A 23921-nucleotide genomic window follows, 5' to 3' on the forward strand; every position below is an offset into this window, starting at 1 on the left:
CATTGGCCGCCGCCCATTGGCCGCCGCCACCGCGCGGAGCCCGCCCACGCCGATTGCGCATGCGGAGAGGGGCGCGAGGACGCGCCTTTAGGGCCGCGAGCGGCGGGGCCGGCGGCAGCTCAGCCCCGGGACGGGGCAGAACGGCTCAAGCGTTAAACCCCCCCCCCCCCCCCAGTAATAAAGATCACAGGGGGGGGCTGAAAGGGTCCATCCGCCGCACCACGGCAGGAAACAGCGAGCCAACCCCTGAAGCTGAGTGACAAGTACAATAAACCCCCCCCCCCTTGAGATCCACACACACACACACACACACACGCTCCCCAGACTACCTTCCACAAGACTGTCCATACCATGCGGGCTCTTCCCGGTTCTCCACAATCTTGTCCAGTGAATTAAAGAGCACCATCATTAAATAGCGTGGCCAGCAGGAGCAGGGAAGTGATCGTGCCCCTGTACTCGGCCCTGGTGAGGCCGCACCTCGAACACTGTGTTCAGTTTTGGGCCCCTCACTCCAAGAAGGACGTTGAGGTGCTGGAGCGTGTCCAGAGAAGGGCAACGAGGCTGGTGAGGGGTCTGGAGAACAAGTCTGATGAGGAGCGGCTGAGGGAACTGGGGTTGTTCAGCCTGGAGAAGAGGAGGCTGAGGGGAGACCTCATCGCTCTCTACAACCACCTGAAAGGAGGTTGTAGCGAGGTGGGTGTCGGTCTCTTCTCCCAAGGAACAAACGATAGGGCGAGAGGAAACGGCCTCAAGTTGCGGCAGGGGAGGTTTAGATTGGACGTGAGGAAAAATGTCTTCACTGAAAGAGTGGTGAAACATTGGACCAGGCTGCCCAGGGAAGCGGTGGAGTCCCCATCCCTGGAGGTATTTAAAAGACGAGTAGATGCGGCACTTAGGGACATGGTTTAGTGGACATGGGGGTGTTGGGTCGACGGTTGGACTCGATGATCTTAGAGGTCTTTTCCAACCTCAATGATTCTATGATTCTATGATCCCTGCAGAAACACCCACCTGAGTCCGCTCCCAGAGCAACCGATGTTCTCCATCACTTAAACAAACGATCAAGCCTGAAGAACTCAAAAGGGGAAGAATAATCCAAGTTCAGTGTGGAAAGAGAGGGAAAAGCAATTTTCCCCTTGTCAAGATACTGCTTGTAAGAGCTAACCAGAACTAACCACGGTTTGTAAAGGAAGATCTGGGCTGGCAACTGACCTATGGTTTCAGGTACTACACCTGCTTTAGCCCTGGTTTTTTCTGGCTCGTTCACCTTTGTGCGCAGTCACTGTCATTGTTTTTTCAGGCAGCCTCTGCCGGTCAGGTCTCTCCTAGTGCTACTCAGAAGGCAAAGCATCAAAACCAGCGACCACAGTTGGGAAGTGACAGAAACTGGCCGGCTCCCTTGGCAAGTGCACCCACTGAGACTAACGCACTTTTAAACTCGGGTGTCAAACTGCAGGTCTCTGAAGTTTATTAGTTGTCAAGGACTTCGCTGGTTAAGAGAGGAATATTAAGCTTGAGGGTGTCTCCCTACCTTCGTGCTGTCTGCCACTTCCGCGACACACACCGAGAATCACCCTGCTGGGAATCAGCAGAGCCTGGTTATTATTGTTTCTTTTAATATTGGTATTACTACCGCCTTTGTGTGAGAACAGGGCTACCGTACGCTCGGGATACTTCCTTGCAATCTTGTGATGCTGCTGTTCCACTTCGTAGAGCAGAATCCACTATTACAGAAAGAGCGGACTGGCGTCGTCTTTCAAACAACAAAAACATGACAGAGGAGCAGCTTGCAGAACACGCTGCTGGAACAGCTCTGTCAGCGGCTCGGGCATACATCACCTTATTTAATGCTGCAGAAAACAAAAGGTGGGATTAAAAGGCCTTTGATGACTCATCTGCAAACCCATCAAAGAGTACTGTATCTTATAACCAAGTTCTGCCCTTAAACATAAAAGTCTCTCTCCGACTTCAGCAGCATCTGTCTGTACTTGTTCCACCTCCAGCAGAAACTGTGGCACATCCAGTCTCTGCACGGGCTGAAGTGCAGACGTCGGGATGAAGGCAAGAGCAACATTTAGCAAGTCCCAGGTGAAAAGACAGCCAAGAGCCTGGCGGCAGCCACAGTTCAGCAGGATCAACGCTACAACCAAGAATTCCTCGTTATGGCAGTGAGATGAACAGAGGCGGCAATACATCTGTTATTCAGAGGTGTTATCTCTCGCCTCTCGGACATACAACTAACTGGGACAAGCACCTCGTGTGGGCTGGCATCATGAGAGGCAAATCTCAAATACTGAGACCAGCAGAGTGAAGTCAAACAATCCCTTCATTCCTCCTCCCCAACGAGCAGCCTCCCGCTTCATCCCTCGACTGCAAGTTTTCATCTGGTAAAAAAACACAGACCATAGCTTAAGATTTTGATCCAGCAAGAGTCTGCAAAGAATTGTCCTTGCCCTTCCCAAACAGGACAAGCAGGATTTAAACTTACAAAGTATTAGTGAACCATTACTTCTTATTCAATATGAACATGCCAATCAGGTTTGAACTGGATCAAAAGCCAGTACAAGCTTTTTTCCTTCCCCACCTCACATCCAGTTGTAGCTCAAATCACGTTCAGTTCTCGCTTTGGCTCCTGGCAGCACAGCAATCTGACACTTCCAAACTCTGCATTTGTTTGTGCTTAAACTAACTAAAGGTGGGAAGTGGCAGCAGCCACCTGAACATGCAGTATTGACACTCACATTGAACAAGGCCACAGAACAACCACTAAGTCCCCCAGAAATCAGAATAAGCTTCCCTAAAATAAAAAAATTAAATAACAACGGATTAAAAACATAGGTTAGGTGTCAAAATTGCCATCAGCTAATCACAAACAGCCAACTCGACTCCTAACTTGCCTATTAGCCAGCTTGCTGTTTGAAGGATGAGAGATAGGAAACGTTTTCCAAGAACATACAAAAAAGGTATGGACAGATCTATTCAAAACGCAGTAAATAAGGTCTTAAGTTCCAGGTTACTCTCATCTCACATCTTCTAGAAATAACTGTGGGCGATTGGAGAAATTGACTTGTCTATTCTATTCTTCCAGCTTCCCACAGTACAACTGCGATCAGCACCCAACCCACCAGAGGGCTCTGCTGCAGTCCGTTAGACTCTCTTCCTCGGAAGTTTGGCAAAGATTAAAATAATTTAAAGAATAAACTGGCTTTTTGCTTCAGCCAGTAAGTCTTTAATTTAAAAAAAGGGAATTAAGAACTTGCCCGGATGCGTTCGCACACCTGGCTGCTCTTGAGTGAACTGTCACAGGCAAACAGCATTGCCAAAGGTCACATTTTGATGGTTTTAAGCAGAAACAGCAGCAGAGCATTGTATCACAAATCTAAAGAGGTGAATTGCAGTTGCTCCTGCTTCTGCCTTGTACCGTGAAACCAGCGAGAGACAAAGGAGACAGCAGCTGCCTCTCCTCCCGAGCTTTCAACTGTGATGGTCCAAATTCAGAGGGTTCAAAACAAGGTTCCTCTTCTACCAGCTGCCTCTACCAGTGTCTCGAATCCACCAGCTCTGGGCGGAGGCTCAGCTTCTTCAGAGTTTCATACCCCACCACAATGACGATGGTGGAAGGAGTGGCCGAGATGATGCGGGCAGAGAGGCCTTTAGTCAGGCCCCAGGGACCTTCCTCTGCCATGAGCTGTCTGAAGGTGAGGATGATGGAGCTCTTGCCTTCCACCTGCAAAGCCAGAACAAATATTCACAGAGCTGCCAGACTTCATGCTGAGCTGCTCTGGGGTTCTGCTCCAACTGAGGACTCTAGAGACTACAGATCAGCCAGTCCAGCCAACCTTGATCTAGAATCCAGAATTCCCTGTGGGGGGAGGGGGGGAGAAACAAGAAGTCCTAAAGAGGCAGCAGTAAGTGGGATTCTTAGATCTGTTTCCTCCTTCCTCCCATCTGCCCCCATGTAGAAGGGGCTGGATCAACACGACAGCTTGAGTCTCACTAAAACTGACACTGCTAGAAGCACCTCTCCTTTTCTGAAGGATGCCACATCTGCTAGGGAACCTCATTTGAGCAGTCCAGGTAGGCGAAGCCAGCCTTGCTACCTGAGCTGTCTCCTATTAACGCCGAGTGCAAATTAAGCAGCATATCTAGGACAAAACAACCTACAAACAGAGAGAGAAGGGGAGCCGTTTACCTGAAGCCACAGAGATCAAAGAGCTGAGACCGAACCCCACCCCTGCGTCATGCTGTTGTTGCAGACAGACATGCCAAGCAGGCTGAGCTCTTACCTGAACCCGAGCCCTGATGACATCCATGGGGTTGGTGAGCGTGGAAGCTGTTGCAGCTGCAAGTGGCCCCGATATAGCTTGCAGGAGGAGATGGGGACAGTCTTTAGGAGTCAAGCTAGAAAGCTGTTCTGGGAATGGGAGAGAGAGAGAAAAGTTTCAAACAAGTGGCTGCTTATCAGTTCCTTACCTCCACCTGCTAATTTAGACTGATTTGCAGTGGGCAGAACCCCTGATTTACAGCCTGTCACCTCCTCCCACAGCATGTCTAAGTGGTGCTTTCTACATCAACCAGAAAGTTAGCAAAGCACAGGGAACAAGCCCGTAAACACCCTGGCGGCTCAGTGCTCCATCATACATTCTCTGATCAGCTCCAACAGAGGCTCTCAGACCTGCTGGGCAAACAGGGCAGAATAAGCTTGTATGTCCCCAAAACAGAGCACGGAAACCTTCGCCCCCCTTTAAAAGGCAGGGGGGGAAACCTTTAGACAAGGCTATCAGAAGTTGTCCGCAGAGATTTGCACAGATCCAGAAAGCTGTCACTACCACCAAACACACTGTCCAAGAGATATCTACATGGTATCCCGCTGTGGGATCTCTAAGGAGAAAAGCGCTGTGTACTGCTCATCCCAGGGACTTCCTCATTCTGCTCCTACTACCTGGCAAACGGGATTTGAATCTCCCACGCTTTTATTGGTTAAAGTTGTACGGAAGACAGTCCAAAAGTCCCAGTTTCTTTGGATGATGTAGTGGTTGTGTCTATCTGGCAAGAGGGAAGGAAGCTGCTCTGTTCGTGACCCAGAACACCGATCTGAATCACTGCCAGCAGCGTACTTTGAGCCCCGAGGAAGGTTCAGTGACTCCTCCTGCTGCCAGCCAAGACCAGCACACTATCCAGGGACAGAGGACTAGAAAAGGCAGCCAAAGTAGAGATGTATTGACACCTGGGGCTTACGTTTGGTGTCATCTTGATTTCCACTGCAGAAGACTAGGAAAGAGAGCAAACGTCTGAAAGAGGCAAGCTCCGTTCTCTCCATATCAACTTGCTTGTTCTTAGATGTCCACTTTTGAACCTTTTTGGCACGCAAGCTTTACAATTAATACAGTGGACTTTGGTATTAAAAATTGTTGACACGGAGAGTGAAGGGACAGCTCCTGCAAAGTTCAGGATGGACCAACATCCCAAGCTGCTCTCGCCATTTAAATGCAGCACTGATGCGTAACCAGTGCTCCCCATTGTTACCAGAATGTGCCCAATCTGAAAAGCAAACTAGACACTCGAGACACCTGTATTTTTAAAAGCAGGTGATTTCCAAGATATACTTTAAGCCTAGTACAGTGAAGTCTAAGCCTCTCGATATCACCACTTTTAGGCAGATTGCTATTAGGTAAATATTAGTCTAAAAGTCACATGCAAAGCTGCATGACAGAAATCTAAAGGATTATTGGGGGGGGGGGGGGGGGGGATAAATCTTAGCTGGCCAATATCTTTAGTATTTGGGAAACACCCTGAGGATTACCAGAGCTGAGCTAGGGAGAGAGAACATACTGTTAAGTGTAGTTTTATATCACAAGGCTTGGTGCCAGTTTTAAAGCTACGGAAACTGAAGCACAATGTTAAGACACAAAACCATGGAAGATTTGACCTTTGTCTCTGCCTGTTGTTTGGTTTTGCTATGAGATTTGTGGCTCTAGAAGTCTTTTTGCCATATATGAGACTCCTGAGTCCATGTGAACTGAAAGATGAATTATACTTACACGGTGGCTTCAAAACTCTGCCCAATGCCAGACAACAGCTTTCCTCACTTCCATGCAGAAAGTAAGCATTATTTGGGATTAGCGGAAGAGAAAGTTAAAGTATCAAGTCCCTCTTGCCTAGAGCCACCTAGTTTTAAGTCCTCTAGCACTCAGACCCCTATTCTTTAACTCTGAATTTAAAACCATGCTGTTCTGTTAAACTTCCACCCAACATCTGCAGAATTCCTTTAAATTGGATACAGCTATTTGTTTCAAGACAGGTTCTGCTCCCACCCCAAATCAGAGAGAGAAAGCAAATCACGCTGGGTCCACAGTTTCGGAGTCTATCTGAGGGGCTTCTAGGTCTCCTGGAGTAAGATACATTCAAAGTGTCCTTCCACTTACCGGCATAGAAGTGGTAGAAGGGCCACCAGACTGCACTGTTGGGAATATAGGTGAGCAGCGAGGCCACATAGCCCCTGTAGAAGCCTCTAAAGCCATCGGCCTTGAAAATCTGTACAATGATGTCCTTGGTTTGGCCAAAGACCAACATCCGCTTGCCATCTTGGTTCTGCACCTTAAACCTGCCCATGCTTTCCCCCTTCCTCTGCATCATGAGATGCTGGGAGATCACATCAATGGGCACCGTGATGCTCTGGGCCACCAGGGAGGCTGAGCCGCCTGCCACCAGAGACTTCACGGCATTGTTGTTGTTGTACCGTGATACATACTTTCGAGTGAGCTCATATGTTGTCACATAGCACTGTCCAGAGATCAGGGTGAAAGTGTTGACCAAAAAGCCACGGTAGAGCCCAGCTGTCCCTTCTGTCCGCAGGATTTTCACAAAGGCATCAAAAGTCCCGTTGTATAGGCTCTTGCCCTTCTGAACCTGCAACCGTGTCCGGATGAGTGTGAAAGGGTAAACGCTCACCCGGATCATCATAGTCATGCAAATCCCAAACACATAGAATTTCCTTTTGTCCAGGTGCTCCCACTCAATGATGGGGATGTTGCGTTTGTCCTCCATGACTCCTTGGAGTGGCGTAGGAGAGACGGTATGCCCCAGATCTACCTCAAAAGTACAGAGCAGATCCAGGCTCAGCCCAGTCTTGACTGACTAGATTGGAAGTGCTGGCATCTGAAACGAGAGACACTTTCAGTAGATGATGAAGCACCTAAGTTAGCTAAAACACCTACGTCACCTAACTTTGCTGATTTTCCTGAAGTACACAGAAAGCCCCTGCATAAACCATTCTGCTGGCAGAGCGGTGGGACTGTAACCTCAGGAAGCAGGGCCGTATCACGTGGTGGATGGCAGCACCTTCTGACGTCACCGTAGCTATTTGTTAAACTCTAACAGCAGCCTGCACACATGGCAGTTCTCACCACGGTCCAGACTACTCTGCTGCAAAGCAAAGCTTGCCAGACTTTGCAAAGCAGTTTGAGATCCACAGAGGAAGAGCACTGCTTCAACAGCAAGCACTACCTTTTAACGAGCATGCAGGAATACGGATTGTCAACCAAAGCAGCAGCTTCTCCCCAGTCATTCCGTGTTTGTGATGCTCCTAGATGTCAGGATGTCACTTTTCAGTTCCAGGCTCTGTACAAAGAAGGAAGTGACAAGTGTCCACTTGTGTTCCCAGATTCCCTGCACAAATCAGACATGTTTTTCTGGGCATTTCCATTTTCACCTTCCTAAAGCTGGAGGGTGATGCAAGCCAGGGAAGAGAAAGTCGTGAAAAGAGGAGCAACAATGGGAGAACAAGGCAAATGCAAACAGCCATGTAGAGTCTCCACATTGATGACCACGACCCTGAAAAGAAAGGGTTAAAAATCACGGCCCAGGGATCTCTCAGTTGAGCAGTGCCTAAATGTGCTTTTCCAGCTAAGGTGGGCAAAGTTCATCCTCACTTCCAATACTGCATCATCGCTTCTGGTATGATAACACTCACAAACCTGCCAACCTTCCAGTTTTGGCAGCATTCAGAGTACCAGGAACTGCAGGACGAGGAGGGGAGGTCCTGGTTCAGACTCCTCCGGCAGACCCTTCCTGAGCCTGGCTCCTGCCCCTGATGCACTATCGCCATGTCTCAGCCCGCAGGCAGTCACCAACAACTGCTTCCCCAGACGAGACTCTCGGTAGTTCCACCCGTCTCCCTTTTGGCTGTAATTTGCTCTAACTTGGTGTAGGTTTAACCAAGCTTGGAATAAGCTAACCTCCTCGCAGGGCCAGGCATGTACAAGCAAAAAGAGAGGAGCACCTCAAAGAATCAACCCAACATGAAACTGATTATTTCACTGACCACAAGGACTTTCCTCCCACATCAGAAAAAGCCTACAGGTCTTCAGGAATAGCAGACTGCTAAATTATTAGAAAGGGCTTGACTGCAGCCGCATCACAGCTTATATTCCAGGCTCTGGCAAATGGAAATTTGAAGTCTGTGCACAGGCACAAGCTGAACTGTTGGAGAGCACAGCAATACCAAGTGGCTCCACTTGCAAACGCAGAAACTGGAACAAGCGTGCCAAAATCAGAGATCTGAAAACAGATTCACTTTGAATCTAGACCGAGTGAGAACTCAAATTTAGCATGAGATGCAGTCAACACCATACGCCAATTTAGGGGCCATTTTACATTATCAGTGTAATGCAGAAAGGCCAGAGCATAAATGTCTCCGAATTGCAGGCTTCACGAAGAGAGCTCGAACAGTCAAGAGCCATTTGGTTAGAAATGCAACAACAAAACAACTGGTAATTATTTACCTCTGGCACGGAGAAGAAATTACGGGGGGGGGATGTTGGGGAGGTGCTATTAACAGACCATTTCATTGCCTATCTGCCAACAAAATATTTGCTCGACATCTCAGCAAACAGCGTTACAGGCTGCCACGGCTCCTGCTGATGGACAGTGAAAAAAATACCCGAGGGCACCTGGGTCCAACAGGGAGGGCGAGGGAAACCCTATTTTACCTAGTACAAAGAAAACTACACTTCATTGTTACAGTCAATTGACTTGACAGATAACACAGAACAAATACCATGGCTTGTCTAAACAAAACTTGTATTGTTTTAATTGTAATTACAGTATTACTGGCTTGCTAATACATGCACAATTAGACAGCATAAAGCTTCCTACACAGGAATTATCTGCACACAGCACCTATGAAAACGTTATTTTGTTCTTGTTAGGAGTCCCACTAGCTTAATATTTTATAATAAAATAAAATAAAGCCTAGCCAATGCAACTTCCTGGTGAAGCCTGAGGGTTTAGTCCGCACTCCAAATTCCTCTGCCACCCAAAAACTGAACCATATGTAACAGAGCTCCCCACGTGAAAGGTAAGGTGTACTTGCTAAGAAAAATCCTCATTGCTGCAATAAGGAAAACAAATAAATAGAATCATAGAATCATAGAATCATTGAGGTTGGAAAAGACCTCTAAGATCATCGAGTCCAACCGTCGACCCAACACCCCCATGCCCACTAAACCATGTCCCTCAGCGCCTCATCTACTCGTCTTTTAAATACCTCCAGGGATGGGGACTCCACCACTTCCCTGGGCAGCCTGTTCCAATGTTTCACCACTCTTTCAGTAAAGACATTTTTCCTTACATCCAAATAATAACAGAGCTCCCCACGTGAAAGGTAAGGTGTACCTGCTAAGAAAAATCCTCATTGCTGCAATAAGGAAAACAAATAAATAATAATAGAAAAAGTATCCTTGATTTTTATTTAGTTTTATGGGCTATAGTGCTTTGGTTTTAGAATTTTAGCCATAACCTCCTTGAGGAAATAACTGTACTTTCTTTGGACTCTTACTAGTAACTACTTTCATTCAGGATCTAAATTAGAAAGACAATGTCACTTTAATCCCAGGGCCCACAAGCAATCAAAGCCGTAAGTTCCTCCTGTGGGGACGTGAAGAGGGAAGGCATCCTGGCATCACCAGAGATGCTTCAATTTGACCACCACGGCCACAATTCTTGCTCTGCCAGGAGGAGAGTTTTGCTCAGAGCATTTATTCTTCCAGAAATTAAATCTAGGGCCTTGCTCAGAGCAGTGATCCTGTCGCATCCAGTTTCAGTAACTCTTTGACGATCTTTCAAGTAATTTTGGGGAGATCGATATAAAAGTAATTGCTAAATCTCAAAAGAACTGACCTGCCCTCCAAAACGAAATACAAGTACACCAGCTTCCCTCCCAGGTCACGGAGCCATTCTGTACTTCACCCCTTGAACAGCTGCCGTGCCAAAACTACACTTCAATAGAGCTATACAGACGGTGACTTCTCGCCATGAATAGAAAAGCATTTCTTGAATTTCTGCCTAGAAATTAAAGCGAAGGATTACCAAGCAGATTGTACCTGCTTCTGCTCTCTTGCTAGTTTGCAGTATGACCTACAGGATACAGCTTCAGTCTCCTAAACACAGACTGCAACTTAGTATGAACCCCCCCCCCCAATTTACCTCCTTTTTAATGCAGCCCCATCAATCCGTTCTCCAAACTGTTTTCACTGCAGCTGTTATCTAAATATGATTCTTTGGCAAATAAAGACAGGGCCTTTGTGTACCCCTGGCCAAGGGTGTCTCCTGCTCAGCATACTAATGCCTTAGCACGACGGCCTGGGAACCATCCAGAAGCAGGCGGTGAGGCCGCCTTTCCAAGCCCCAACCGCTATATGCGGTTGCCTGTGGAGATCCTCTCAAGTAGGAAAACACGAGATCAAACAAATCCACTGCAAGTCTCTCAAATTTGAAGCCTTTTATCTGCGCCACGTTACGCCGAACCTGGTCTAAGTAGGCAGCTCCGTTTTTAAAGTCTTTACTGTTGTGTTACTGTAAGTCATCTTTCAAACATAGAAAGATTCAGTAAAACTTAAGATAATCTTCAACAGTTGCACTCCTTAAATTTACCCCAGGATGGAAGTGGATATAAAAACAGCCTCACTGAAGATCTGCAGTTCCTCCGCGAGCAGCTGCCTCTCTGTAAACGATGAGGCAGAGACACTCCGAGGCCAGCACTTCCCAACACACCCACAGCCTTGTGCTGCCTTCCCCCCACCTCCTGCACGCAGGGGGCCTTGCGCAGGAGGCGGGCAGCTGGTGCAGCCAGCCACCCTCCTACCTTAGAGGTAAAGCCATCAGCGCTTCTGTTTGGCCAGACAAAAAAAAAAAACCAAAACCCCCCAACGTGCTCTAAAGGCAGCGAACGCGTGCAAAGTTTGGCACGGGACCCGCTCAAGGTCACCGAGCAGATTAGCGGCTGTGCGGACAAGAAGCCTTTCCCAGCGCCCCGGTTTCGTGTCGCAGGCGTCTCCCCCACGCAGCCGTGCTTCCTGCGGCCCCGGAGGCGCAGGGGACCTCCACCCCCTTCCCCGCGCGCCCCTGGGCTCCTCAGTGGCGCAGCACCCACCTCCTCAGCCGAGCGGGTCTCGCACCAAACCGCCCCCCTCCGACCGCGCTCCGGCCCCGCGCTTCCCCCTCACCCCGCTTTCCCTGCACGTCCCGAAGCACGCCCCCGCCAGCCGCCCCCCCCTTCCGCAGCCTGCCCCGGGCGCTCCCCAACACCAGCCTGCCGCAGACCCCCACCACAGCCAGCCCCCCCTGCCCCGCCCCGGGACCCCCAACCGCACCTTCCCAGCAGCTGCCCCCCCCTCCGCCATCCAGCCGCCCCCAGCACCGGCCCCGAGCCGGGCCACCGCTCGCCCAGGCCAGGCCTCCTCTTCCCGCCCCACAACCAAGCCCCCCATTCCCGCCCCACAGCCCCCTGCCCCGCGGCCCAGGCCCGGCCTCCTCCACCGCCCCTTTACCTCAGGCCGGCGGGCGGGAAGCCCCCGCCCCGCCCCGCCCCGCCGCCGGCCGGTCCCGCCACCCCCATGGCCGCTCCCCCTTCGGCGGCCGCCGGCCGGAAGTGAACGGCGGCGGCGGCGGCGGCGGCGGCGGCGGCAGCGCCTCGGGGCCTCGTGCGCCGCCCGAGCAATCAGCGCCCGAGCACCGGCGCCATCTTGGGGAAGGGCTGACGCCGCTCCGGAAGAGACCTCGCGCACTTCCGGCCGCAGTAAAGAGGACGGCCGCTCGCTGTGCCGCGGGACGACGCGCAGGGAACGGAGAGCGCATGCGCAGAGCGGGAGGCCTCGCCCGCGCCCTCACCTTAAAGGGACAGCGCCGAATTGCACCTCTTAAAGGGCCAGCGGCCTTTAACGACTGGGTGCGATTCTTGTGTTTCCCGGGAAGAATTCACGTGCTGGCTGCTGGAAGGGCAGAGGGCACGGCGAGGTGGGGAAGACAGCAGGGATGCACCGAAAGGAAGGGAGTGATGGGCAGGGGTAAGAGGGCCGTTTCCCCCCTCTTGTGGGGTGGGGGTGGGTGTGCCCCCCCCCCCCCCCCGGCTCCTCACCCCTCGTTGCACATGCACACGTCGCATACCCCCACGTTGCACATGCACACAGATTCCGCACACGTCGCACGCGCATGCATACGTTGCACCCTTGCGCACCCCCAAGTTGCGCATGAATGCACAATCCCCGCACGCACGCTGCGCGTGCATGCACATGTTGCGCCTGCGCATACCTTGCACACCCTCCCCTTGCACACGCACACCCCCCGGCACATCTTGCACACCCCCCATGTTGCACAGATGCGCACGCGCACCACACACGCCTGAAAGCCTGAGGCCGAGGGGCCTGGCGCCGCCCTCCTGGGGCTGCTCCTTGGACCCAGCGGCACAACGCAGTAGCTTTTTCCTTTTTAATAAAAAAAATCCAATGTACAAAGAGCAGGAAAATTTACAGCTGGTTCGTCTTAAAAAAAGAAGGCTCAACGTCATCAAAAAAGCAGCAGGGGCCAACCCTGGGGGGGGGGGGGGGGGAGGGGGGCCCAGCTGGTGAGAAGGTGGGGGGCTCTACCGCCTCGGCTGTCGGGGGTCAGAGCGATGAGGTGTCCCCCCCAGCACCCAGGGTGGTGGGGAGCGGGGTGGGGAGGTCTGGCAGTGCAGGGTGGGTGCCCGTGGGGTCGGCCCATGGAGCCCGTCCAGGCTCGGCTTTCCCCATTTTGGAGCTTTTATGGACCCCCAGCGGTTTTTTTCCTGTGTCGGCATCCGCCAACTCTGCCCATCCCCACCCCACGGCCTCGCCCCACGGCCCCGTCCTGCCCTCGGCCCCATGTCTTTTGCCCCATGGCCACGTCCCTCCTCTGTGCCCACGTCCTTTCCCTGTCCCCGTGTCCTTCCCTCGCCCCCCCACTCTCTCCCCATCCCACCTCCTTGCCCCATGCCACCCCCTTGCTGCCTCCCCCGCTGCTCCCAGGGGTCCATCCCACCCCACTGCCCCTTGCCACTACCCCAAAAGGTTACCTTATGTTAAAACACGTGTATTAAATTAAAAAAGAGAAAAAAAAACCCTTCACATTCATACCCCTCCCACACCCCACTGCTTCCCCATGGTCTCCCCGACCCGGTGGCGGCATCACGCTGTGTCCCCCGCTGGGACACGGAGCCTGTTGTTATCAGCATCGATGTCCCCATCAAGCTGGAGGCAGCAAGCACGGGAGCCTTCCTCCTCCTCCTCGGTGGGGACTCCGGGTGCCGGGGGCTCTCCGGTCTCTCCATTGAGGGGTACCTTCTCCCGGCGCTGGGATGGGGGGCTGTGGGGCGTGCTGCACCCCCGCACCTTGCTCCTGGCTTTGAGCTGGTCGTGGTAGGTGAGGAGGGCCAGGCAGGCGGCGGCGGCCAGCGTCACAGCCAGCAGCACGGTGACGGTGACAAACTGGGGCCAGTAAGACCGGGGGGTGCCGGGGGCTGGGGATGCCCAGGCCAACCCCTCCTCAGTCAGCCCGTCCGGCTGGGGGGCCGCCCCACTGGGGTCCCGTAGCTGGTAATGAGCCACGGTCCAGGTGTAGCCATTCTCAGTGGCCTGGCACTTGTAGGTGCCAGCAGTCCCCCGTTGCATGATGACCACCAGCGTGTGGTCAGGCAGCAGCGCTGTGTCCCCCCGGCCCCCCCGGCTGCTGGGCTGTTGCCAGCTGTAGGTGGCCAGGGCGGAGCGGCGGGGGCACGGTAGGCGGACCACGGCGTTAAGTGGGGGGCTGAGCCCTGCAGGGTGCAGAGGGGGAGAGTAGGGTGATGCAGTGCACCCCACGTGCCCTGTCCCACCCTCTGGTCCCCCTCCCGCCGCACCCCCCCCCCGTCCCGTCACACCCCCATACTCAACTCTCTGCGGCGGGATCCTCCTGTGTCCCCCAGGCTCGGGGCATGGCCACGCTCCTCCCGCGGTGGCACATGGTGGCTGGGCTCCCCGCCTCGATGTCCTGCAGCCACACGCTCCTGCGGCCGGGAGAGTGGCATCAGCATCCCGGTCCCCTTCACACCCCCCTTCCCATCCTCATCCCGCTGCCTCTCTGGCTCACGTGTCCTCGGCGGCGGCGGCGCGGGTGGGCTGGCAGGAGCCCTCGAGGCTGTGCCAGGCGCAGTATGGGTCCCGCGCCAGCACGCACTCAGCACAGCTCCGGTGCAGGCTGCAGTTGGCCAACGGGACTTGGAGGACGCCACCGGAGTAGCCCACGTAGAGGATGCCCTGGGGAGGGAGAGGCGCAGGGCTGAGCCTCCCCCCCACCCTCCTGTGCTGGGTTTGGGGTGGGCTGTTGGGTCATTCCCAGCCCCTACCTTCCCCGGGGCCAGCAGTAGGTTCTTCACCGGCTCCGGCGTCCCGAAGAGCTGGATGCTTTCCACGATGTGGGGACCCCCAGGCAGCTCCACTGCTTTGTGCAGGAAACCCTCCGCTGTGGGGGCACACGGGACATCACTGGTGTTTTGGGGGAGCCAAGGGAAGGGTAGGAGGGGTGACCAGGTGGCCTGTGAGGACCCCCATGTAAACCCACCTGTGGCCAGGAACATGACACGGTAGGTGGACCCCGAGACACCACGGGTCTCGTCCACTGCGATGCGTGTGTACGTGACGTCCGTCTTCACCAGCAGCGGCCGCCCCTGGGTGGGTGACACCTTCCCGTCCATTAGGAAATGGTCCTTCATGAAGGTGAGGGCTTTGTCAGAGGAGGGACCCATGTAGCACTGCAGGGAGAGAGAAGTCAGTGCTGGCGTGGGGAAACTGAGGCAGGGGGAGGGAGGGGGCACGCACCAGGCTGCCCCGTGCCAGCATCAGTTGGCTGCAAAGGGACCCTCCACCTTTCCCATCCCGCTTGCGACACCACCACCATCTCACCCCAACGCGAGCACACAGGGCAAACTGGGACAGACAAACCCCTCCCCATGGGGACCAGTATCGTCTCCCAGGAGGGTCTGGTCCCCCGGGTGGGCAGCACTCACGCTGCCGGGCCGGGGACTCATGTCGGGGCCGCTGTAAACCGTCCAGCGGGAGCTCTCCTTGTTCAGCTCCTTGTACTTGCCCTCGAAGACCTCTTCTAGAGCCTCCTGGCTGTAGGCACAGACGGCTGCGCTGCCCGCCCTGCCCGCCTGCCTGCAGAGACAGCAAGGTGGGCATGGGGAGGACGTGGGTCCCCAGTGCACCCACAGCACCCCTGGGTGCTGGGACTCACCACTGCGAGGTGAAGACAGCGTAGAAGTCGGCACCACCGTTGCGGCGGGGCAGGGCGAAGGCGTGATGGATGACGTTGAAGGGGAAGTGGCCGGGCTGCGAGCACACCAGCTGGGCTTTCAGGAACGTCGTCCACTTCTTCTGCAGCACCTTGTCACCCCCAACATCGCTCTGCGGGAGCCGGGAGGATGCTCAGCCCTGGGGCGACAGGAGCTGGGTACCCCCATCGTCCCCCGTCATCGTCCTTCGTCATCGTCTCTGCACCCACCTTGCAGACACGGGCCACCCGCGGCACCAGGAGCCGCTCGAAGAAATCAAACTCATCAGCTGTCTCCTCAAAGAAGAAGTAGACCTTGTCATCTCCAGGGATGCTGAAGGAGGCCACGAAGGCAGCATCAGCTGTGGGGCACAGCCAGGGCAGGTGGGTGAGGAGCTGGAATGAGGGGGGGGGGCTGCTGCAGGCACCCCCGGCACGGGGAGGGTGAGGGGGGCCAGGGGGTCCTCCCAAGGACCGTCTCCCTGCTCACCCGAAAGCCAGCGGAGGAAGGCATCTGTCTTGAGCAGGGTCCGGCTGCCCAGCGAGCGGGAGATGATGGGCTCGTTGCCCTGGAAGTTGTTCATGGTGCCGGCATAGAGCTCGCCATCTGCTCGGGGATGGGAGGGGGGTGAGCTGCAGCAGGGACTCCCCCGTCGTCACCCTCCACTCCATCCCAGGGATGGGTGCCCACCCGTGGGGGCCACTGGCCTCATACTCACCCACCAGCAGGGCCGTGTAGGTGTGCTGGGGGTCAAAGGGGCACTGGCCCTTCCCATCCAGGAAAGGTTGTCCTCTGCCACTGGATATCAGTGTGAAGTTCTCCAGGTGCTGTGGGAAAGGGGAGAAAAATCAGCTGATGGAGTTAAACCAAACTCCAAATCTGCAAGAAATGGCTGTGGACTCCCTCTGGCCTGTGGGGAAGCTGCGGTGCTCACCACGTGCTCAGCGAAGTGGGGAAACTGAGGCAGGACAGGCTGCCTGGGGTCACCTGAGGGAACCGGGACCCAAAATCAGAGGTTTACCACCTTGTATCTGACCTGGCAGGTGAAAAGTCTCTGGCAGCCGTGGTTAGAAACACCATGGGCTCCTTTAGTGCATGAAACGCAAAGATGCACCTGGGTGGTGGGGGGCACCTAGCACCTCACATCCCAGGGGACTTCCCGTGATGCAATTAGCTCAAATCCCCCATCCTACTGGGGCTCCTGGGCTAGTATTTTGTGGCTTCTCGCGGCAATGCCACAACATGTCCGGAGAGCCCCCCTCGTCCCCGTCCTTGGTGGAGGGGACACTCACAATGTAGGTGCACGCGGGGCTGAAGGCATAGGTCCCGCAGACGTAGAGGTGGGTCTGGTTCAGGGCCACAAGGACCCGGATGAAGTTGAAGCACTCAGTCTGCAGGGGGGAAAGAGCAGAGGCAGGGGCTGGGCATCCCTGCAGCTCCGTGGGACCTGCCCCAAGCCCCTCCTGGTGCTGTCTCACCTCCTGGCTCTTTTTCTTAAAAGCGCACTCAGAGGTTTTCTCGGCTGTGGGTCCCCACATTATCTGTGGAGGGAAGGGAGACGGTCCACAGCTGCTGAGCCAGGCCACAAGCGCCCAGCCTGAGTGGGGAAACTGAGGCACAGCAGAGGGCACACCCCCCCCCCCCAGCCTCCCCAAAAGCAGCTGCTGCTCACCGAGGCTTTGGCACGGATGCTGCCTGGGGTGCCGACGGTGAGGGCCAGCACGCGGTCACGTGCCCCCACGTACAGCTCCTCCTCGCTCTCATGCAAGAGGAAGATGTCATAGTGGGAGACGTTGTCCTGGCTGAAATGGGTCAGGGTCCGTCGGGGGTCCCCTGGCAGGAGCAAAGAAGGATGACAGGGGCCAAGGGACACACACACACACATGTCCCAGCACCACCACCACCATCAACCCCGGGCGGATGCGGTAGCAGCTGCCATTGCGGCTCATGTCGCCTCTCACATAGGAAATGGGGTGCATTGCTTCCCCCACGGCCCCCCCCATCGCCGTCCCCACTTCCCTCCCCAGATCCCCACCTCCCCCCCCCCGCCCCGTCCCCTCTGGGTCCTGCTGCAAGAGCTGGACGTCCCCAGGCTGCAAAGCCCGTGCATCCCTTGCCCTCTGACACTGCTTTGCTGTCCTGTAAGAAACGGAGTGCATTTTTTTCCTCTTGGGCTGCAAGCTCTGCCGTGATGCTTTAGGGTCACGGCCACGGCTCCGTTTGGGGGATGCACCGCCCCAAGGTGCCAGCCTCAGGGGGGGGGGGTTGTTACAAGCCCCCGCGGCGCCCTCAAGCACAGCTGGGGGCTGCAGGCTTCTTGTTTGCCCCTGCCAGCCACCGAAACAGGGAAAAAGAAAAGGGAGATTTTGCAGTTCTCGGAATGGCTGCATGGGGAAGGGGAAGTGGCAGTGTGGGCAGGGGCCTCGGGACAGCGTGGGCCTGCCATGTGGGCACAGACCGCTCCTGCCTGCCCGAACGCCACCATCCCACAGCACCGCCAAACCCCTTTCTTGCCACCTGCCATTTGGCCGGACATGCAGGCCCTGTCCCGCCGAGGAGGCAGCTTTTTCCTCCATCCAAGGTGGCCCCGAGCAGATCCCTGGGTGTCAAGTGGGTGCCAAAATCGCTCTGCTAGAGCTTACACCCTGGGGTGCACCCAGCTCCCACTCCCAAAGTGTTTGGGTGCCAACCAGCCTCATTACATCTGTCCCCGCAGTGGCCCCGTAGCCCTTTGCATTGCCCTGCTGCCACCCGCACCCGTCCCCAGCCCCGTAGCCACCGTCCCACTGCCCCAGCCCTGTGCAGGGCTGAGAGGAATAACGAGACGGGGAGGCTGTGATGGAGAGCAGCCCGTGGGTCCCTGATGCTGGATGCTCAACCCTGGGGACGGACGCTCTCCCAAGTCAACATTGTCCCCCTGCAACCCAGCTCGTCCCCATCCCCTCCCCAGCCCTTTTTACTCTCTCAGTGCTGTACTCACCACTGAGGAAGGCGACGCGGGGCAGGGGCTCGACGCAGAGCATGGCAGCCGGCATCACCACACCACAGAGCAGGCGGAGGGCGGCTGTGGGCATGGCGGGGGACAGCAGGGATGCACCCCTCAAGGGTCCTGGCACCATCCCTGCGTGAAGGGTGAGGGTTAGGGCAAGCGCCGCCCGGGCTGTATGTCACCATGCGGAAATGAGAGGGGGGAAGCCAGCACCCGGTGCGGGGGGGCCCCGGGGCCCCGGCGCTTCAAGCTGTTCGTGGCCCGTGGCGAGTATGGGTGAGAGCTTCCCACTGCCACCCCGGCACAGGCGGACACGTCCCCGTGCCCTGCTGGGCTCCCTGCACTGGGACCCCCCTGGCACAAGGGTGTCCAGATGCTCCTGCCTTTGCCCCCACAGAGCCCCACAGTGACCGTCCCCGTCCCCATCAGGGATTCCTCCGTGCAGCTCCATCAGTGGCTAGAGGGTCCACAAAATTAGGGGGGGGACGGGACACTCGCCTCTTGCAGCTCTTTTTGCAGCTCTTGCCAGAAGTAATGGGGAAACAGCAATGTCTTGAGAACTGTGTGGTCCCCAGGACCCCTTGCGGGCAGTCACCGTGTCCCCAGCGAGCGGCATTACCTCTCCGGCAGGCGAGGACAGAGCTGGCTCACCTCCGCCCCTGGAGCATCGGCACCCGGCAGGCGCCTGGCCGCAGGGGGCTGCGGCCAGAAGACCCTTGCGGGCCCATGCCCAGGGCCCAGCCAAGGTCCAGCCGCGCTGCCAGGCTCCCAGCCCGGCTCGTGGCAGGGCTCACTGCGGCCCAGCCCAGCCCAGCGTGGCCCCGCCGGGGACTGCAGGAACCAGAAAGTCCTGCTGGAAGAGGACGAGCCTCAGCAGGTTGGGGCAGCAGGCGCCTGCTCCTGCCTCGCCTGCATTGCATCCCCGCGGGGAAGGCAGCGAAGCCTGGCGGAGGGAGCTGGGATGGGAGCCGGGGTGCTCTGCTCCTCTGACTGGCGTGCCCGGGGAGTGATGTGGGGGGGAATGGCACGCCCGGATGCCTGGGTTCCCTTCCCAGCTTTGGGGAAATCTCTGGGCTGAGAGCAAAGCAACATTTCTCCTGCTGACTGTGAGGAACGACAGCGGGTCTGAGCATCTCACCCACAAACAGCCCCCTGGGGCCGAGCATCGCCCCCACAAACAGTCCCATGAGGCTGAACATCGCCCCCCCATAAACAGCCCATAGCTGTCCTGGCAGCCAGGCTCCCTGCAGGCTCCATCCTCCACCCCAGGCTGCTCTGGGATGGCTGTGGGCAAGAAACCCACCGAAGCCAAAGCCCTGGGGTCCCCCCAACACCATAGCCACATCTGAGGTACCCCAATATCCCGCTCCAGACAAGGCTGAGGAGCATCCTGCCCTGCCGGGGCCTCCTTACCTGCCTCCCCCGGTGCCACCATCTGCCAGGACACCAAGCCCCAGGAGGGCAGCGCTCTCCCCACCACCTTGCTTGGCCAAGACAGAAAGCTCCTTGTAAGCACAGAAACTAGGTTACTCTGCCCCGGATTTCCCACTTGGCGAAGGGTTGGCTGAGAAACGGGGCCGCACGGAGGCTTGGACCGGTCGCATTGTTCTGCCCTGGGCTGGAGCCACCGGGGCCAGCAGAGGGGGAGGAGGGATGGGAAAGGGAGCGGAGGCTCCTCAGCGAGGCTGAAGGCTCAGGGGGACGGTGGCAGGGCTGGGGAAAGCCCCCAGAGAGCGTGCCTCTGGTGTGAGCCAGCTCTGATACAAGGTGTGAAGCGAGAGCAGCCTCAAGGCTGCTCCAGTGGCATGGGGAGCCAAAGCTCCATCACAGCCCTGTCCCTCCTCCTTTCTGGGTCCCCTGGCCAAAGTGGTCTGGGGACATGGCGGGGGAGGGGGCATTACAGCCTCCCTGCGTAGGATTTGGCAAGTGGAAGCGAGTGTCACCAAGGGCCTCTCAACATTGGGGTGGTTTCGTTCTCCCTGGTGCTTTCGGGTTCACCACGGCTGTGGCTCCATGGGACTTGGTCCCCTGTCCCACCCACTCTCCAGATTACCTCCAAGCTGAGGAATATTATGCTGCCAATAAACACACATCCTCCCTGCAAAGAGCTGTTTAACCTGCCCTGGGACAGAGCCAGACCCAGCCCAATGTGCTCAGCAAGGTGAGACACGGTGGCACAGGGCAGTCGTGAAGCTGGTGGCCACATCAGCACTGCCATCTCTTGGCTGCCGAGACTTTCCCCATGCCTCAGTTTCCCGAGTGGCTGAGAACTGGGATCCCCCTGCAGCAGGGAAGAGTATGGTCCTTCTCTGCTGCTTGACCCCAAACCCCTGCCCGTGTCCTGCCCCCCAGGAGCATCCCTGTGGCATGGGGAATGCAGGGATGCTTCCAACACCCAGGCAGAAGTCAGGGGCTGGGGCAGCCTGGCTCAGACTGGGGGAGGCTCCTTTGATCCCCCCCAGACCTGGAGCAGGAGGGGGTGTAGGGGAGATGGAAAGCAAGGGAGGAGGGGGATGCAGTAAGGATATGTGAGGATGCAGGGGAGGAATCTGGGGGGTGCGGGGGGAGATAGGGGAGGGATTCAAGAGGTGGGAAATGCAAAGGGCAGGATGCAAAGAGTGGGGACAGATGTGGGGTAGTGCAAGAAAGAGCTAGGAGGATGCACAGGAGGGAGTTGGAGGGTAGAGGGGACATGGAGGGATGCAAAGGAGATACGGGAAGAAGAAAGGGGGATATGGGAGGCATGCAAAGGCAAGGATGCAAGGTGGGAGATGCAGGGAAGGTCTCCCTGAGGTTGGGACCACAGCCCCTTTGTCACTGCCTGGCAGCATCGGAGCTGTCTGGGGGTCCCCAAAGCCCATCCCCACTATGGCGACTGCCTCCAGCCCCGGCTCTGCCTCACGCCCCCCGAGGAGGCATCCCCAGCCCGTCCCCAGCCCCGTTCCGGTCCCGCTGCGGTGGTACCGACCTGTGGCAGCACCCGCGCCCGGGCGGCCGGGGAGGCCTGGCGGGACCAGCATCCCTGCGGGGCCACCGGATCCCGCTCCTGTCGCCATGGCTACGGCTTACCTCGGCCGGCTCCGGCTGGCCTCACCCCCACACGCAGCCACACACGGACACACGGACAAGCTCGACAGATGGACGCACGGCTGCGCACCCTGCGCTCATGCATAGGCACGGATGGGCGCACACCGGCATGCACGCTGACACGCACAGACCTGCACACACATGCACACACACATGAACGTGCACACACATGCACACACACCCCACCCCCACCCCCCCCACCCCCCCCCGCACGTGTGGACAGACACACAGGCGCAGACACCCCCGTGCACCCACATGCACACAATGGTGCACCCACGTGTGTCCCATCCAACGCCTCTCTTGACACATTGCTGTGCCCCCATAACTACATCGTGTCACTTCACTCCATCTTTGCTCCCCCCCTATTCACACCACGTCCATGCACCCCCAGCTCTGCATCCCTGTATCCGTACTGCGTCCCTGCACCCCATCTCTGCACCCCCATATCCATACTCCATCCCTGCATCCCCAAATCTACACCGCATCCCTGCACCCCCATCCCTGCACCCCCAAAACTGCACCCCCATATCCACACAGCATCCTTGCACCCCCACCTCTGCATCCCTGTCTCAGCCCCCCCCCCCGTTGCCACTCATCCGTCCCAGATGAGCTGTGCTGGCTCTGGCACTGCTTGGCTTTGGGGGGGTCCCAGGAGGGGGTTCAGGGTCGAGCTGTGGCACCACCAGCAGCTGCCAGGATCTGGTCCCAAGCAGGCCACATGTATCCCCACACTGCCACAGCACCCACAGCACCCAATTATGGTTGACGGCACTCCCCCCCTCGAAACTTCCCTTGTGGGGAAGCCTGGCCCAACTGGCGCCAGCAGATCCCACTTCTCCTTTGGAACCTGCCCTCCGTGTGGGAGCTGGGTGCCCCGAGCCCCAAAACAGGATCCCCCGCCATCGCTGCTTCCTCCCTCTGCAACCGCCTTCCCTGCATGACCTCAGGTGAGTCGCTTTGTCCCCAGCTTGCAATTGCACAAGCATGCATGAGGCACCCAGGAAAGGTGCCAGCCCTGCTGCTTTGCACAAGCTGGGGTGCCAGTATCAACACCCTCAAAAGCAGCAAAGCCAGAAACAGGCCCATCCAGGGGCCCCTTTCCACCCCACACTGGGGGTACCTGCCCTGCCCAGGGCTGGGGAGCGGACCTGAGTGCCCTCTCAGCAGCTCCCCTCTTTCTGCTGCCCCGCTTCCCATGGGGCTCAGGAGGTCGGGACCCTTTGCCTGGGAGTCGTAAGGAGCTTGTGCCTCGTGCCTGCCGGCCCGCTGGCACTGGAGGCTTAGCCGAAGCCTGCTGCAGGGAGGCAGAGCTGCCCTGGCCCCCTCCCACCCCAAGGGTTGAGCTGCAGCTCCCCACCCCTGCCTGGTCCCCCCAGGGGTGCCCTGAGGGGGCAATGTGCAGCACCTTGGGGTGCAACCCTGGGGGGGGGGGTGTGACAGCGGGTACATGCTCACATCTTAAACCACCCTTGGGATTAGCGGGGTGGCCTGACCTTAATCCCCCCGGGCATGCAGGGGCCTGGAAGGGGCCCGCGTGGGGCTCGCGGGGGCCCCCAGCACCCACTCAGCCATGCCCCAGCCCGGTAAACCCCAGCGGCTGCTAGAGGTTGGGGTCAGTCCTGGCTCTACCCCATTCCAGTGATTGTTCCAAGGCTCCTTGTGCTAGATTTTTTTTTTTCCCCCGAAAAGCCTGATGGTCCCCAGCGTGTGCCCCCCTGTGTTTGTTTGCCGTGCTCAAACCTTGGTGCTCCCACCCAGCCATGCACCCCAGGGTGCCTCCATGGAAACCCTGACACTCAGTGCACAAGTGAGCGAGGCCGGGTCATGGCCCCCTGCTCTGGGCTCCCGTTTCCCTCTTGCCAGCCTCCCGGGAGAGCCCAGAGCCTGCCTCAGTCCTGCGGGACTGACCTGACTTGGTGCTTCGTCTGGAGCGGGGCTGCAGTTCTGTCACAGGCACTCTTGTGCGTGGTCCCCATCGGCTGTGTGAGGTCCCCATGGGCCATACATGCTCCCCATGGGCTCTGCAACGTCCACGTGGGCTGCGCAAGGTCCCCACAGGGCTGTGCAAGGTCCCCATGGGCTGTACATGGTCCCCATGGGGCTATGTAGGGTCCCCATGGGGCCATGCAAGATCTACACGGGGCTGTGCAAGGTCCACATGGGATGCGTATGGTACCCATGGGGCTGTGCAAGGTCCCCAGGGGCTGAGCAAGGTCTCCATGAGGCCTTGCAGGGACCCCA

The 23921-nt window shown here is 57.0% G+C and overlaps 2 protein-coding genes across 7 annotated transcripts; both read right to left on the reverse strand.

Annotated features, from left to right (window-relative positions):
• Nucleotides 1-1445: 1445 nt before the first annotated feature.
• SLC25A44 (solute carrier family 25 member 44) lies at nucleotides 1446-11889 on the reverse strand. 4 transcript variants are annotated; one of them, XM_076359745.1, is made up of 5 exons: nucleotides 11829-11889; nucleotides 7507-7620; nucleotides 6426-7158; nucleotides 4287-4414; nucleotides 1446-3727 (listed from the first exon to the last, which is right to left on the reverse strand). In XM_076359745.1, exons 3-5 carry the CDS (start codon nucleotides 7045-7047, stop codon nucleotides 3536-3538), a joined length of 942 nt encoding a protein of 313 aa, XP_076215860.1. In that variant the 5' UTR covers nucleotides 7048-7158; nucleotides 7507-7620; nucleotides 11829-11889; the 3' UTR covers nucleotides 1446-3535. The 4 variants fall into 4 exon arrangements, with proteins under 4 accessions (XP_076215860.1, XP_076215862.1, XP_076215863.1 ...); XM_076359747.1 differs by lacking the exon at nucleotides 11829-11889 and adding an exon at nucleotides 10933-11169; XM_076359748.1 differs by lacking the exon at nucleotides 7507-7620 and having other exon boundaries at nucleotides 11829-11856.
• Nucleotides 11890-13373: 1484 nt separating this feature from the next.
• On the reverse strand, nucleotides 13374-21636 carry SEMA4A (semaphorin 4A). 3 transcript variants are annotated; one of them, XM_076360096.1, is made up of 15 exons: nucleotides 21562-21636; nucleotides 18585-18725; nucleotides 17277-17437; nucleotides 17083-17145; nucleotides 16897-16995; nucleotides 16323-16431; nucleotides 16094-16210; nucleotides 15835-15965; nucleotides 15568-15737; nucleotides 15338-15488; nucleotides 14893-15082; nucleotides 14678-14793; nucleotides 14422-14588; nucleotides 14226-14338; nucleotides 13374-14107 (listed from the first exon to the last, which is right to left on the reverse strand). In XM_076360096.1, exons 1-15 carry the CDS (start codon nucleotides 21611-21613, stop codon nucleotides 13482-13484), a joined length of 2406 nt encoding a protein of 801 aa, XP_076216211.1. In that variant the 5' UTR covers nucleotides 21614-21636; the 3' UTR covers nucleotides 13374-13481. The 3 variants fall into 3 exon arrangements, with proteins under 3 accessions (XP_076216211.1, XP_076216212.1, XP_076216210.1); XM_076360097.1 differs by lacking the exon at nucleotides 21562-21636 and adding an exon at nucleotides 20007-20083; XM_076360095.1 differs by lacking the exon at nucleotides 21562-21636 and adding an exon at nucleotides 19092-19336.
• Between the last annotated feature and the right edge of the window lie 2285 nt (nucleotides 21637-23921).

The sequence above is a fragment of the Aptenodytes patagonicus genome, chromosome 26 (genome assembly GCF_965638725.1).
Source record: "Aptenodytes patagonicus chromosome 26, bAptPat1.pri.cur, whole genome shotgun sequence".
Taxonomy (NCBI): Eukaryota; Metazoa; Chordata; class Aves; order Sphenisciformes; family Spheniscidae; genus Aptenodytes; species Aptenodytes patagonicus.